Consider the following 16,392-nt stretch of genomic DNA (forward strand, 5'->3'; position numbering starts at 1 on the left):
AAAATATTATAACATTCAAAAATAGAATGCATATTTGATTTAAGGGATATGAGAACTGAGGAGGGAAATTAGGAAATTCACTCACAAGAAACATAACCACCACTGCCACCACACTGGTGTGAAAAGGGATGACTCTGTAAACTAACTTTATACACTTCTACATCAGTTTTATAATTCAGATTCTATCTTGGAACTCCATCTCAGAACTGTTCCTTTCCATGATATTCCATATATGTATTATAAAACACATTTTTACACTATGGACCACTATGTTCTCTGCAGGCATTTTATATTTTTAATTAAATTTAAAGTAAAGACAGTGTTTCCCTAAGTTACAATAATGCCATCACTATAAAAGTATTCGTTAGCAATGGAATATATTGGGACAGTCAAAGGTTGTAAAAGCCCTAGCTAAATTTAATTTTGCTTAATTTTCTTTCCATGTCATGTTTTTGAAGTTCTAGTAGATCACAATCTCTGTATCTATCAAATACAAAGAAATAGCATTGAAATACTTTTTGTTACTATTTGTGGCATCCCATCATCACATCTTTCTTCCTTCATCTTAAATAAGTGTGACACGATGATTAACCTTTCAGAGCTAAATCGGTTGTTCACTTGCAATGACATTTAGTATTTCATTAAAAATTCATGTGCACTTCATTTAACAAGACTCAACATTTTCAATGTCCTTTTTTGCAGGGATAATAATATTGAAAAAGTTGAATTATACATAAATTAACTGATTCTGTACAGATTAGAGCTGCACAGCCCACATCAGTGCAACTGTGGAGAAGAAATTTATTTTAATTGAGGCTCAGAGGAGTGTATCATACTCATAGCATGTGTATGTTTAAAATACTATACAAGTGAACACAACTACAGTTATGATCCCAGTTGATATTATCCCAGATTGAAATCTGGCTCAATAAATAAGATTTTCTTTTGTTTTTATTTAACAAGGTGGTATTTCACGGAAACATAAGCATACGATTTTGGTTTTTAACAACAACATAGAAATTTAATATACAACAGAAAATATAATATAAAATAAACCACAAAATTGAGAGATTTCAAGATACAGTAAAATACAAACCATCTATTCCAAAGCTATAATTTTATAGCTCTTAAACATGAGAGTTTGCTTCATGTTTGCATCTATTGGTTTAACTGAACTTTCTTTTGCTTTGAGAGTTTGAAAGCTTCTTGCTTGATTAGTCATACAACTGAGCTTAGACTTTCTCAGCTCTGAAAAAGCCATTCAGTATTCCAACTATACATTTTGGTCTGGAACTTTTAAACTAAAATCCTGATACTAAGATAATCTATTTCCCAACAGTTCTAAACTATCGCCTTCCTTCAGGATAACCAATTCACACAGCTAATTTTTACCAGGACCTCTGCAAATTGAAACCTAAAGTTTTCTAAGCCATGTTCTCCCCCCAAGCAAAAACACCAGCTTCTCATTCTTCTAATTGAAAGGTTAAAAAGGATTTTTCAGTATTATACTCTTCCTTCTTATAAAACTCAAAATATATATCCCATTATCACACCAGGAAATCTCTCACTCTTACCGTGGTTTTAAAAAGACACATGGTTCCAGAAATGATAACAACTTAACCATTAAACTCCTTCATACACAAAGCATACCACCTGTTCAGAATCCAAATAACAAAATAAATGGTGAAGTGCATACCTTACATCATATTTACTCATTTCAGAGTATTTTAATTTAAATGCACAAGTAACAGGTTCAAAAAGTCCATAGTCTCACTTTAGACTAGACTTTCCCATATAGATTAGAAAGAGAAAACATTTCACCGGATCTTCGGGTTCTATTAGACAACATTCTAACATATTACTTGTAGGCCAGTGGCTCAGTCGATAGCCACTTGAAGCTCCCAAGTTCAAGTCACAATCTATAACTTGATAGGCAAGGTACATGCCTTTACACAACTTGAAAGCCCTAATCAGTCTACAAAATTTCCCAGTATTCCACATTACTCTCTAAGGTAGAAGAGTGTGAAGGTATATTTGTTTGATTTACATGTTATTAACTGAATAACATTTAATTGTTTTTACGTATAATTTACTGTTCTATTTAAATTAAGGATCATACAGCCCAAACATCACCTCAAGTAAATTGTTGTTAAATATAAGTCTTTGCAAGATACAATAGCAAAACATAATAAACATACCTCTTTCAAGAACTGCTCGAATTGCTCCTCTATCTCCTCCTTGCTGAGTTTATGACTCATGATACCAATATGTTAGGAACTAATTTCTTCAGAAAAGGACTCTACAATCAAAAAAAAAAGGATAGGATCTCAATCCAAGAAAGAGTACATCTGAAGAAAGGCTTGAGAAAATGCAGACTGGTTGATCCCAACTACTGACCTTATCATCTACACATATATCATCCAAGCCCAACCTAAGGGATTCAGCTTAAAATGCATTCAGGCACAAATTTCAGTGAAGCCAGCATGCAAATAGCTTAGTCACTAATCTCAGATCCAGTTGGATCCCACCAGACACCATCTCATTTTAGAATCATCAATACACCAAGATAGCATCAGAACAGACAGCAAAAAGATCCTCTCCTGACTATGTCCCTTCCCCCTTATTTGCTGACTAAAAGTGTCAGCTCCAAATGTAAAGGGCTTGTGAAATTCTTTTACATTCAGTTGCCTTCTACATACTACCCAATGAGACAACTAACACCTGTCCTTCAGACTCACCTCCGACAATAAAACTTCTTCTTATGCCATGCTGTCTTTGAACCAAACATCGACTGGGACTGCCATAGTGTTAAAGGTTTAGATGGAGAGGAATTTCTTAAGTGCATACAAGACAATTTTCTAATTCAGTATGTGGATGTACCTACTAGAGAAGGTGCAAAACTTGACCAACTCTTGGGAAATTTGGGCCCGCGACCATAATTCTATTAGTTTTAAAATACTGATGGAAAAGGATATACCAGATCTAAAAGTTGAAGTTCTAAATTGGAGAAAGGCCAATTTTGACACTATTAGGCAAGAACTTTCAAAAGCTGATTGGAGGCAGATGTTCACAGGTAAAGGGACGGCTGGAAAATGGGAAGCCTTCAGAAATGAGATAACAAGAATCCAGAGAAAGTATATTCCTGTCAGGGTGAAAGGGAAGGCTGGTAGGTATAGGGAATGCTGGATGACTAAAGAAATTGAGGGTTTGGTTAAGAAAAAGAAGGAAGCATATGTCAAGTATAGACAGGATAGATCGAGTGAATCCTTAGAAGAATATAAAGAAAGTAGGAATATACTTAAGATGGAAATCAGGAGGGCAAAAAGGGGACATGAGATAGTTTTGGCAAATAGAATTAAGAAGAATCTAAAGGGGTTTTACAAATATATTAAGGACAAAAGGGAAACTAGGGAGAGAATAGGGCCCCTCAAAGATCAGCAAGGCGGTCTTTGTGTGGAGCCACAGAAAATGGGGGAGATACTAAATGAATATTTTGCATCAATATTTACTGTGGAAAAGGATATGGAAGATATAGACTGTAGGGAGATGGTGACATCTTGCAAAATGTCCAGATTACAGAGGAGGAAGTGCTGCATGTCTTGAAACGGTTAAAGGTGGATAATTCCCCAGTACCTGATGAGGTGTACCCGAGAACACTATGGGAAACAAGGGAAGTGATTGCTAGGCCTCTTGCTGAGATATTTGTATCATCGATAGTCACAGGTGAGATGCCGGAAGACTGGAGGTTGGCAAACGTGGTGCCACTGTTTAAGAAGGGTGGTAAAGACAAGCCAGGGAACTATAGATCCGTGAGCCTGACCTCGGTGGTGGGCAAGTTGTTGGAGGGAATCCTGAGGGACAGGATGTACATGTATTTGAAAAGGCAAGTACTGATTCAGGATAGTCAACATAGCTTTGTGCGTGGGAAATCATGTCTCACAAACTTGATTGAATTTTTTGAAGAAGTAACAAAGAAGGTTGATGAGGGCACAGCAGTAGATGTGATCTATGTGGACTTCAATAAGGCATTCAACAAGGTTCCCAATGGGAGACTCATTAGCAAGGTTAGATCTCTTGGAATACAGGGAGAACTAGCCATTTAGATACAGAAATGGCTCAAAGGTAGAAGACAGAGGGTGGTGGTGGAGGGTTGTTTTTCAGACTGGAGGCCTGAGACTAGTGGAGTGCCACAAGGATCGGTGCTGGGCCCTCTACTTTTGGTCATTTACATAAATGATTTGGATGCGAGCATAAGAGATACAGTTAGTAAGTTTGCAGATGACACCAAAATTAGGGGTAAAGTGGACAGCGAAGAGGGTTACCTCAGAATCTGGACCAGATGGGCCAATGGGCTGAGAAGTGGCAGATGGAGTTTAATTCAGATAAATGCGAGGTGCTGCATTTTGGGAAAGCAAATCTTAGTAGGACTTATACACTTAATGGTAAGGTCCTAGGGAGTATTGCTGAACAAAGAGACCTTGGAGTGCAGGTTCATAGCTCCTTGAAAATGGAGTCGCAGGTAGATAGGATAGGGAAGGCAGCGTTTGGTATGCTTTCCTTTACTGGTCAGAGTATTGAGTACTGGAGTTGGGAGGTCATGTTGCGGCTGTACAGGACATTGGTTAGGCCACTATTGGAATTGGAATTGCGTGCAATTCTGGTCTCCTTCCTATCCGAAAGATGTTGTGAAACATGAAAGGGTTCAGAAAAGATTTACAAGGCTGTTGCTAGGGTTGGAGGATTTGAGCTATAGGGAGAGGTTGAACAGGCTGGAGTTGTTTCCCTGGAGCTTCGGAGGCTGAGGGGTGACCTTATAAGAGGCTTACAAAATTATGAGGGGCATGGATAGGATAAATAGACAAAGTCTTTTCCCTGGGGTTGGTATGTCCAGAACTAGAGGGCATAGGTTTAGGGTGAGGGGAAAGATATAAAAGAGATCTAAGGGGCAACTTTTTCACGCAGGGGGTGATACGTGTATGGAATGAGCTGCCAGAGGATGTGGTGGATGCTGGTACAATTGGAACATTTAAGAGGCATTTGGAGGGATATGGGCCGGGTGCTGGCAGGTGGGACTAGATTGGGTTGGGATATCTAGTCGGCATGGACGGGTTGGACCGAAGAGTCTGTTTCCATGCTGTACATCTCTATGACTCTATATCTTGTCAAAGAAAACACCTCCAAATTCCATTGATGACAAATCCACTATCCACTCAACTGATCGTCATTCCAGTTGACAGTGTAAATGCTGCTGTGTCCTCAGGAAATGTCAACTGCCTCAAACAAAGAAATCGAAAGGTAGGATGCTTTAGTTAACTGCCTTCACAGGTCTAGCCTCCCTTTATTTTCTCGTGGTTTCATCGCTCAGTTTTTCACATAATTCTCTGTGACTGTGATTTTTTTTTTCTCCCTGTATGTAATCTCTCTGCAGTGTGAATGGAAATAACTAGTGTTCTAAGTCAACACCTTTGCTTCATTATCCAGCTAAATGAGACTTGGTTTCATTGTTACTTGCCTGATCATAGCCAGATTTACTCGTGGGCCCAGTCTAACATTACCCACAAATATACAGTCAATGGATGCTCGCAATACTCAGCTGTACCTCTCCATCATGTTTGAGTCCTGTCCACTGTTTATTTTAAGAAACTGCTAATCTAACATCCAATCTTGGATTCAGTGTATTTTATTTCAGCCAAAATAAGAAAAGTGGCCCAAACAGGCCAGCATTAGATCCAAAGAGGCAGTATATAAAAAGTTGCAAGCCTGATGACTGGGAGCAGTTTAATTCAGGAAAGGAGAAGCACGAGGTTAATTTAAAGGGGAAAAATAGAGTATGAGATCATATTCACAAGGAACTTAAAAGTGGACGATAAGAGCTTCTACAAGAACGTAAAATGAAAAAGAATGAGTAGTGAAGGTAACTGTAGGCCCTTTACGGTCTGAAACAAGAATATTGATAATGGAGAACAGGCAATAGAAAAGCAATTAACAACTATTTTTCTTCCTGTCTTTAGAGAAGAAAGGCTAGGTCACATGTGATCCAAGGAGAGCTAGCCAATTGGATACAAAATGGGCTGTAAGGTAAGAGGCAAAACGGCGATGGTTGAGGATTGTTGTAAATCTGGCTATGATCAGGCAAGTAACAATGAAACCAAGATGACAGTCTCATTTAGCTGGATAATGAAGCAGAAGTGTTGACTTTAGACTGGAGTTCAGTGGTATGCTGCAAGGATCGACGCTGGGTCCACTGTTTGTCATTTACATAAATAATTTGGATGAGAATGTAGGAGGCATGATTTGCAGATGACACCAATATTGCTGGTATAGTGGACAGTGAAGGAGGTTATCCAAAAGTATAATGAGATCTTGATCAACTGGGCCAGTGGGCCAAGAAATGGCACATGGAGCTTAATTCAGATAAGTGCGAGGTATTGTGTTTTGGTAAGCCAAACCAGGGAAGGATATACCCAGTTGATGGTAGGGCCCTAGGGAGTGTTGTCAAACAGACTGACCAAGGGATGTGGGTACCTAATTCTTTGAAGATGATGTAACAGGTAGAAAGGGTGTGAAGAAGGCATTTGCTACACTTGTCTTCATCAGTCAAAGCATTAAGTACAAGAGTTGGGACATCATATTAAGGTTGTACAAGTCAATAGTCAGGCCATTGGTCTAATTTTGGTTGCCCTGCTGTAGGGTGTTATTAAATTGGAAAGGATGCAAAAGAGATTTAGAAGGATGTTACCAAGACTCAAAGGCATGCGTTATAAGGAAATGCTGGGATTTTTTTACCTGGAGTATAGGAGGCTGAGGGGTGATCTTGTCGAGGCTTATAAAATCATGAGGGGTATAGAGGAGAATTGCCAAGGTGTTTTCCCCAGAGTAGGGGAGTACAAAACTAGAGGGGACAAAGGTTTAACGTAAAAAAGGGAAGATTTAAAAGGGACCTGTGGGGCAACATCTTTACACAAAGGGTGGTGCGTACAAGGAACAAGTTGGCAAAATGAATTAATAGAGGCTGGTACAATTACATTTGGATAGGCAGATGGATAGTGTTATGCAGGTGTAGAGGTGTACTGTTCCTTTAAGAGATTTGAAGGACTTAGCAAGCACACAGAGTACATGTTACATTTGATCCAGCAGCTAGCAGTATCTGGGTTACTACGAGACAAAACAAATTCAAATTCGACCAGTTTAAATTATGCCCCAAGATACTATACTCAATCAAGTCTGAAATTAGTATCTTGACAACATTAACATCAATGAAACAATTTGATGCTTTGAGGAATAAAATCAGACATTTTGCAACAGTTAGTCAGAGCAGCATGGAGAACTGCCAAAAGACCAACAAAAGGAGACTGCTAGTGAGAACTCTCTGAGAGGCACCTGTCTAAGAGAAGGAGTTTGCACAGAGAAAAAAACTTTGACGCCGACCTGGAGAGCAAATCTACTGAGGAAGATACAGAGAAGATTCGATAGTTCGCTGGTTTTGAAATTTGAACTTTCGGTAAATTTTAATCAGGGGTTTTATCGGACCAGTATTGTAGAAGGGAAAGTAAAAGATAGGTTAGAGAAAGGAGTTGTAGGTAGCTGTTAGTTAATATTCTCTGCTAGACTTGAAAAAAAAATTGTTATTTTTCACTTCAAATGGTGACATGGGTCTAGGAATTAATGGGCCAAATGCAGGTAAATAGGACTAGTTCTGTTTAGGAAATCTGGTCGACATGGATGATTTGGGCCAAAGTGCTGTTTCAATGCTGTATAACTCTATAAGAAGACACAATTAAGTTCCCAGAAATGACATGAAAGCAAATAAACAAGAAGGAGATATTGAAGGAAATAGTGGGAAAAAAATGCTGAAGAAATAAATGCTGATAAATCCCAAGTGCTGGTAAACATGATTAGAATAGTTAGATGATTTGTTTTCGACTGGCATGAATGTGATGGGTGTTTTTTGTACTGTAGATCTCTATGACTCAAGTCACCGTAGTCTCAGGATGACAGGGTTGCTCTCTTAATAGAGACAGAGTATTGAATGGCAGTGGTTTAACTTGAAGGTCACTACAACTCTCGTGATGGGCAAGGGTGAGGCAGTGATATTTTCACTGCGACCTCGGCTGATATGGATTTGCTGTTGGCATCACGCTACATCACTAATCGACGATCAAGTAACCTCTTCACTGCCTGCCTGAGTTCCTCCAGATCCACTTAGTCCCTAAATACAATCCTGGCCAATTCCTAGTGGCTCCCTGTCCAATAGCACACTGACTTCAGATTTCGCAACCTCAGCCATTGTTATTTCCAAGCCTGCATTCACTGATCTTTCAAACCTGAAAGACTCTTCCAAAATCCTAACTACTTCGATCTCACCTTCTTTTGTGTGAGGTGAGTAGTAAAGACTCCAAAATTCCCCCTCTCGTAGAATCCCTCGAGTTTCGGCCCATCAAGTCCACAGTGACCTTCTGAAGCGCATCCTACCTAGACACAACCCCCTCTACTCTATCTTTGTAACCCTCCACTCATCCACCCAGCCTGCACATCCCTGGACACTAATTTAGCATAGCCAATTGACCTAATCTGCACATCTTTCAATTGTGGAAGCCCACACAGACTGGGGGCGGGGGGGATGTGTAAACTCTACACAGATAGTCACCCTGAGGTTTGAGCCACCTCCCCGCCATCGAAAAATTTGTTAAAATCGACCACTTGAGCAGGACAGGTTGACCACCTTGCAAGAACCCCACCTGCAACTTCTGCCGGGGTTTGACCCCCAAGTGAAGGATTTTGCTGTTTGATGCACCAACTACACAATGAGATGCTCCCATAAGATCCCCCTAATTGCCCCAGGAACACGTTGTCACAGATTAGATAAAAACAAGGACTGCAGATGCTGGAAATCATAATCTAGATTAGAGTGGTGCTGGAAAAGCACAGCAGGTCAAGCGGCATCTGGAACAGGAAAGTCGACGTTTCGGGCAAAAGCCCTTCATCAGGAATAGAGGCAGGGTGACTGCAGAGTGGAGAGACATGGGCACGGATTGGCTGACACGCCGCCATGACGTCAGGAGCGAATACGTCTGTTTGACTGACAGCTCTATCAGCCAATCGGCACCCAGAGTCGCGCATAAGCCGGACATTTTGCACCAATCGACGCGAAAACAGGGCGGAACCTTTTTTCGATTCCGGAGACATTGCTGGAGAAACTCGGCAGGTCTGGCTGCGTCTGTGGACAGAGAAATACAGAGTTAACGCTTCCGAGGTCCCTGCTTCTCCCGCTCTTTCTGCAGAACTGGTCGCTAGACTCGAAAACGTTTACTCTGTTTTCTCTCAGTGTCTCTCTTTCTCTCTCCACGGAGGCTGCCAGACCGACTGAGTTTCTCACGTTTGCGGCGCCTTTGGTTGTTCATTTGCCGTTCAGTTCAATTCCGGAGGGAGCCCTCGGCGGGGACCCACCCACCCCCCCCCGGGTTAAAACAAAAGCAAAACGAAAAGTCTCAAGAGTTTACAATCTAAATCGGATAGTACGAATGAGGATTCTTGAAGGTTTACCCTCCCGACAACGCGGCCTGAAAGTCGAAGCCTGCAGCCGTTGGAAGTCCGTTAGCGTTGCAAGGCAACAGGACGCCACGAGCGTTGGGGGAGAGTGTACGGGAACCGACAGGAGTCAAACCTCTCTCGGCGGAAGCTATGGCTCTCGCCGCCGATTCAAATCGAAACGCTCTTTCACCCGCGAACCCGGCAACGTCACAATAACACTGGGGTGCTGCTTTGTGATGTCATACCTTAAACCGCCGTCAGTGCGGGAGGCCATTCAGCCCGTCGTCCCTGCCCGCTCCGGACCGAAGGTAAACCCTTGTCACATAACAACCGTTTTTGCGAAAAGTCGCAACGCACCTCGCTGGGTTGGATCACGTTTGCACTCTGTGTGCGCAGTTCCTGTAGAGTCACTGAAGAGGGTGCAGTGTGGAGAAATGGCGAGAACGATGACGGAGCTGTGAAGTTGTACCCAACCGGGATGGATAGAACAGAACAGGAAGTGCTGGAGAAACTCAGCAGGTCTGGCAGCCAGAACCGCCAGTTCTGAAGAGTTAGGAGACAGTGAGGACTGCAGATACTGGAGATCAGAGCCGAGAGTGTGGTGCTGGAAAAAGTACAGCAGGTCAGGCAGCGTCCGAGGAGCAGGAGAAATCCACCTTTCAGGCCAGAGCCCTCCATCAGGAAGTTCTGAAGAAGTGTCCAATTTGAAACGTCAACTCTGTTTTCTCTCCAGCAATCTATGTTTCTTCAGCAATCTATGTTTTGATTTAGATTCCTCTGTTTGACTCAGTGACAAAGACAGGCTGGGCTTTGTGTTCTCTTCAATTCAGAAGGCTGAGTGGTCTACTGGAAGCTTTTTAAATCAATGTATTCACACGAGTGGGTAGAAAGCGAAGTGGAAGATCATCAACATATCAGGTAGTTCACTCCCACATTGAGGTGAGTTGTGTAAATGCGTCTAAGGAGAAGACAGATGCATTTTAAAAGGTGAAGGAAATAATGTTATGTAGGTAAAGTTATATAATTATAGAAATTGATGGTACACCAGATTTGTGCTGGAGAATTACATTTTGTGGTAGTATTACTACAATAGTAATCTAGAGACATAGACTAGTGTTCTGGAGACAAACAGAAGTAGCAGGGAAAACTCTGGTCTGGCAGCATCCGTAGAGAGAAAGCAGAGTTGATGTTTCACGTCCAGTAACTGTTCTTCAGAATTGATTGCAGCTAGGAAAAGGTTGGTCTATATACTGAAGATGGAATGAGGGACAGGAGAGTAGTAAATGATAGGTGGAGATGAAGCCCAGAGAGAGAACAGTTGGACAGAAAAAAGAAATGGGTAAAGGTCAGCCTTGGAGTATTCATAGCCGCTAATGTGGAGCACTAGTAGGTTTTGTGTGGTAACAGCCATTGTGTGACAAGGCCTGGTATGTCAGGGTTGGGGTAAGAATGGGGTAAGAGTATTCAGGCCACAAAATTATTTAACGCACTTGTTGTGTCCCAAAGGCTGCAGAGTCCACAAGTAGAAGATGTAATGCTATTCTTTCATTGGGCTTTGCAGGAGCACTGCAGCAAGTCTGAGACAGAGATGTCGGCCAGGGAAGATGGTGGTGTGTTGAAGTGGTAGGCATCAGGATTTTTGAAGATATAGGTGTTCTGCAAAGCAGTCGCCTAGTCAGTGTTTCGTCTCCCCATTGTAGAGCAGGCCATGTGTGAGCACCAAATGCAGTAAACCTAGGTTGAGTCAAGTGCAGGCAAATCACTGCTTCAACTGGAATGTGTGTTTGGAATCTTGGCTGGTGTGGAGAGAGGAAGCAAATGGGCAGGAGTTACACCTTCTGTGATTGCACGGGAAATTGTCATAGAGATGTACAGCACGGAAACTCCATCTGCCACTTCTCGACCCGTTGGCCCTTGTGGTCAAGATCCCATTGTAATCTGAGATAACCTTCTTCGCTGTCCACTACAACTCCAATTTTAGTGTCATCAGCAAACTTACTAACTATACCTCTTATGCACACATCCAGAGGCAGCACGGTGGCTCAGTGGTTAGCGCTGCTGCCTCACAGCACCAAGGACCCGGGTTCGATTCCCGCCATGGGCAACTGTCTGTGTGAAGTTTGCACATTCTCCCATATCTGTGTTTATTTCCTCTGGGTGCTCTGGTTTCCTCTCACAGTCTAAACATGTGCAGATTAGGTGAATTGGGCATGCCAAATTGCCCATCGTGATAGGTCCATTAGTCGGAGTAATTATAAGCTGGGGAGTGGTTCTGTGTCAGTGAGGACCTGTTGGGCCAAAGGGCCTATTTTCATACTGTAGGGAATCAAATCAATTATATAAATGATGAAAGATAGTGGACCCAGAACCGACCCTTGTCGCAGTCCACTGGTCACTGGCCTCTAGTCTGAAAGACAGCCCTCCACCATCACCCTCTGTCTTCTACCTTTTGAGCCAGTTCTGTATCCAAATGGCTAGTTCTCCCTAATATCCTTACATACAGATGAGGAAGGACACTACTTCGACTAGGACAACACATCCATCCTAGGATAAGCCAAACAGAGACATGCACGAGAATTCCTAGAAGCATGGAATTCCAACTGGAACTCTATTAGTAAACACATTGACTTGGACCTGATTTACCACCCCCTGAGAAAAAGAACAGGAAATGACATCACCAATCCAAAGAAACCCAAACATATAAATAGAAAGCAGGAATCATCAGCAATGCTTCATCCAGAGGTCACTGAAGATGTTACTGAGTATGATGACGAAACGTCTGAACATGAACCTTCCAGCTCAGCGAGCAAACCTACAGCCAGAACCTCACCCTGAGCTACAAATCTTCCCAGAGCTCACTAGTTCTCCCCTGTATTCCATGAGATCTAATCTTGCTAAACAGGTCTCCCATAGGGAACCTTCTCGAATGCCTTACTGAAGTTCATATAGATCACGTCTACTGTTCTGCCCTCATCAATCCTCTTTGTTACTTCTTCAAAAAACTCGATCAAGTTTGTGAGACATGATTTCCCACGCACAAAGTCATATTGACTACCCCTAATCAGTCCTTGACTTTCCAAACACATGAACATCCTGTCCCTCAGGATTCCCTCCAACAACTTGCCCACCACCGATATCAGGCTCACTGGTCTATAGTTCCCTGGCTTGTACTTACCATCTTTCTTAGACAGTGGCATCACATGAGCCAACTTCCAGTCTTTTGGCACCTCACCTGTGACCATCGATGATACAAATATCTCAGTAAGAGGCCCAGCAATCACTTCCCTAGATTCCTGCAGAGTTCTAGGGTACACCTGATCAGGTCCTGGGGATTTATCCACTTCCCTGGGGGAGTGTGGGGAGATGATGCGAGTGGAGCAGGGCTGGACCAGGGTGTCCTGGAGGGAATGGTCCCTGCGGAAGGCTGACAAGGGATGGGAAGAAATCAGATTTCTGGTGACGGCATCTCGCTGGAGGTGTTGAATATGGCAACTCATGATCCTTCGAATGCTGATAGGGTGTTAAGTGAGGACCAGGGAGACTCTATCACTATTACGGGAAGGAAAAAAAGTGATATATGTAGTGCAGGAGATGGGTCACCCTGCTTTGCAGTACACCCATGTTCAGTCTGCAATGAAGGGTCTGAGCTTCCTGTTGCCTACACCTCAACACACCTCCTGGCCAACATGTCTCTCTCAGGCTTGCTGCAGTGTTCCAGCGAAGCTTAGTGCAAGCTAAAGGAACAGCCTCTCATTTTCCACTTGGGAACCCTGCAGCCTTTGGGACTGAATATCGAGTTTGATCATTTTAAGACCTGAATACCTTCTCCCATGTCCTTATCCCAACCCCCACACACCAGGCCTAGTCATCACATGGGCTGTTACTACAAACAACACATTGTCAGACACTAACAGTCACCACGAGCAGCTATTGATTCTCCCAGGCTAACCTTTACCCATTCCTTTGACTGTCCAACTGTTGTCCTCTCTGGGTTTCATCTCCACTTATTGTTACTCTTCCCCTCCCCCATCTTCAGTCCATGTAGCTACAATCTGTTCTGTAGAAGGGTCATTTGATCTGAAACATGAATTTTGCTTTCTCTCCATAGATGCTGCCAGACCTGCTGAGTTTTCTCAGCTACTTCTATTTTTGTTTCTGATGTTCAGCATCTTCAGTTTTTTTTTGTTTTTGTTTAATTTTCTGGAAACACCAGTTTAAATCGCAGCGTGGAAGCTGATGGTATTTAAATTTCAGTCACATATATGGAATAAAAGTGAGTTTCAGTTTTATATTATATTAATTCATAGGATGTGGGCATAACTGGCAAGGCCAACATTTATTGCCCAGAGGATAGCTTTCAAACAACTGACCCCTGTTCATCCAGAGCTTGAAATCAGCCCCATGAGGTGTTCCACAATCTGAGCCATTTCGAGATGCTTCCTGTGCCCTTTCAAACATAGTCATTTCTTATACAGGCTGCTGTTGTACACTGTTCACTTCCCCATCTTCCTCTGCTGCTTGGAGACACCTCAACTTCCCATTTTGCCCTCTGATGACAGAGATCCCCATTGAAGGGCCCTCTTCAAAGGGTACTCCCCTTTTCCATTAATGATGGGGTGGAGAGTACTGCACATGGCAGCCCCGTGCAATTGTAGGCGAAGTAAATTCACTGGGTGCCAGGCTAGGAAGAGATGGTATTTCACATCTATGTAGAATGTTTCCCTTTGCAACCCCCTTTTAGCTTTTTGAAGGAACCACTCCTTAAACTTTGTGCTTCAGTCCACGCTCCAGTGCGGGGAGGGTCAGACAGGTTGCAGGGTCTTCTCGTGGGTCTGCACCTGGACCTTGCCAAGGGTGGTCAACAGGTCCTGGTATGGGCCGTGCAGGGACTCATCGATCCTGACTGTCTGTCCCTCTTTCACGGTTATGTCCACACTGAGGTGTCCATGGCGAGGCAGCACATGGTACTCGAGGCTGGTGGGCACCGCAGGGGCTAGAGTGCATCATCACCCCAAACAATGTTCCTTCAATTTAGTAAGTTTCTGTTTCATTCTATATGTTTTTGTTTGACTGTTAATTTGTGTTTGATTTTGATACAGGAGCTTTACTCTGCATTGAACTCCATGCTGTCCCTGTCCCGGGAATGTTTGATGGGAACGGTGTCGAGGGAACTTCACTTTCAGTTTATCTTTAGTTCAGAGAGTGGAGTCACTCCAAGTAACGATGACAATTTCCTTCCCTAATGAACATATAAACTAGATGAGTTTTCTTCCAGTGATCAACAATAGTTTCATGGTCATCTTAAGACTCTTAAGCTTAAAGTTTTATTGAAATCAAATTCCACCATCTGCCATGGTGGGATTTGAACACAGGTCCCCAGACACTTGTGCCTCTGGATTAATACTCTGACGATAATAACAAAACACTGACACCTCCCCAGCAATGGTGACCGATCAGATTGCTGTAACAGATTATTTGGTTCACCAACGCCCTTTAGGGAAACAATTTTGACATCCTTATCTGGATTGGCCTATATGTGATTCCAGGACCATTGTTGGAAATGATGGAGCCAATTATTTGCCCCAGGATATCACTGTAGGAGTTCTTTGGGCTATATATTTTCAAGGTAAAAACAATGACTGCAGATGCTGGAAACCAGATTCTGGATTAGTGGTGCTGGAAGAGCACAGCAGTTCAGGCAGCATCCAAGTAGCTTCAAAATCGACGTTTCGGGCAAAAGCCCTTCATCAGGAATAAACTATATATTTTCAGCCTAATATTCTGTGCCCAGGTCTCTGCTCCAGCGGTATGGTCACTACCACAACAGCAGTAAATTCCTCAATGTAGGTACTTTATGAACGACCTGTTCAGAGTTGTTTGTCCACACCTCTGGAGTCAGTGGGACTTGAACCCATGTCTCCTGGCTCAAAGATAGGGACACTACCACTGAACCATAAATGTCTTAAAGTACCTCACGGTAGCATGTTAGGCCTAACAATTTCCAACTGCTTCAATAATATATTTTTATTAAGAAAAAATTGATTTTTAAATATTACAACAAATACAAAACAATGCAATTCAAAACAGTACAAAAATAGTACAAAACTAAACCCAAATAAAAAAAATTCCCCAACCCACCCTCCTATACAAATACCTAACAACAAACAAATAAATAGTAATAACTCAGCCCAGCCAAACAAAACACTCATACATTCACAGTTCCTCCTCCCTGGATATTGGACTCATGAAACACAATCGTTACGGCTATATAAAAGTCCTTGTTAGTGTGGCAGATAAATCTGTGTCCAGGTATTTCAAAAAGGGTTGCCATGTCTTGTAAAAATTCTCAGTTTTGTGGTGTACCATATTTGTGAGAAAATCCAGGACAATATGCTCCATAACAATCTTCTGCCAACCCGACAGGCCTGGGAGGTTTACTGATATCTAACCTAGCAAGATATTCTTCCTTGCACAGAACGTAAGAATATTGAAAGTCTGCAGGAAATACAATGGGTAGGCCCAAAAGGAGAGAAATAGGGTCCTTCTCCACCCCTACACCTAAAATCCTCTCCATTGCACCCACCACAGTGCTCCAATTTGTTTGAAGCCTGTCACAAGACCAAAAACAATGGGTAAGAGTATCCGTACAGACCTTGCACTTGGGACATGCTGAAGATACCCCTGGTTTAAATTTTGACAAATGGTCTGGGGCTAAGTGGACCCTGTGGAGAATCTTCAACTGTAAAGCATGGGTCCTATTTCAAATTGATATCTTTCTTGCATTCTCCCAAATATCCTCCCATGCCTCTGAAGAAACTTTAACACGCAGCTCTCTTTCCCACATCTTGCAGAATCAATCAG

The 16,392-nt window shown here is 42.5% G+C and overlaps 1 protein-coding gene and 1 long non-coding RNA gene across 8 annotated transcripts in view; one reads left to right on the plus strand and one right to left on the minus strand.

The window, feature by feature from the left end:
- Positions 1-9,888, minus strand: part of cep162 (centrosomal protein 162) — a 122,136-nt gene extending 112,248 nt beyond the window's left edge. For 6 of the 7 annotated variants that reach the window (XM_072553333.1, XM_072553314.1, XM_072553332.1 and 3 more), the window contains exons 1-2: positions 9,544-9,644; positions 2,199-2,299 (exon numbers count right to left, since the gene is read on the minus strand). In XM_072553333.1, the coding sequence (XP_072409434.1) occupies positions 2,199-2,258 (60 nt within the window). In that variant the 5' untranslated portion in view covers positions 2,259-2,299; positions 9,544-9,644. Of the gene's footprint in view, positions 1-2,198; positions 2,300-9,543; positions 9,645-9,776 lie in introns of those variants that run through there. The other variant, XM_072553295.1, reaches the window with a different exon arrangement.
- A 144-nt stretch (positions 9,889-10,032) lies between these two features.
- Positions 10,033-15,308, plus strand: LOC140458564 (uncharacterized). The gene is made up of 2 exons (XR_011953558.1): positions 10,033-10,470; positions 14,631-15,308. It is a non-coding gene; the product is annotated as an uncharacterized lncRNA (long non-coding RNA).
- The last annotated feature ends 1,084 nt before the right edge of the window (positions 15,309-16,392 follow it).

The sequence above is a fragment of the Chiloscyllium punctatum genome, chromosome 3 (assembly GCF_047496795.1).
Source record: "Chiloscyllium punctatum isolate Juve2018m chromosome 3, sChiPun1.3, whole genome shotgun sequence".
NCBI lineage: Eukaryota > Metazoa > Chordata > Chondrichthyes > Orectolobiformes > Hemiscylliidae > Chiloscyllium > Chiloscyllium punctatum.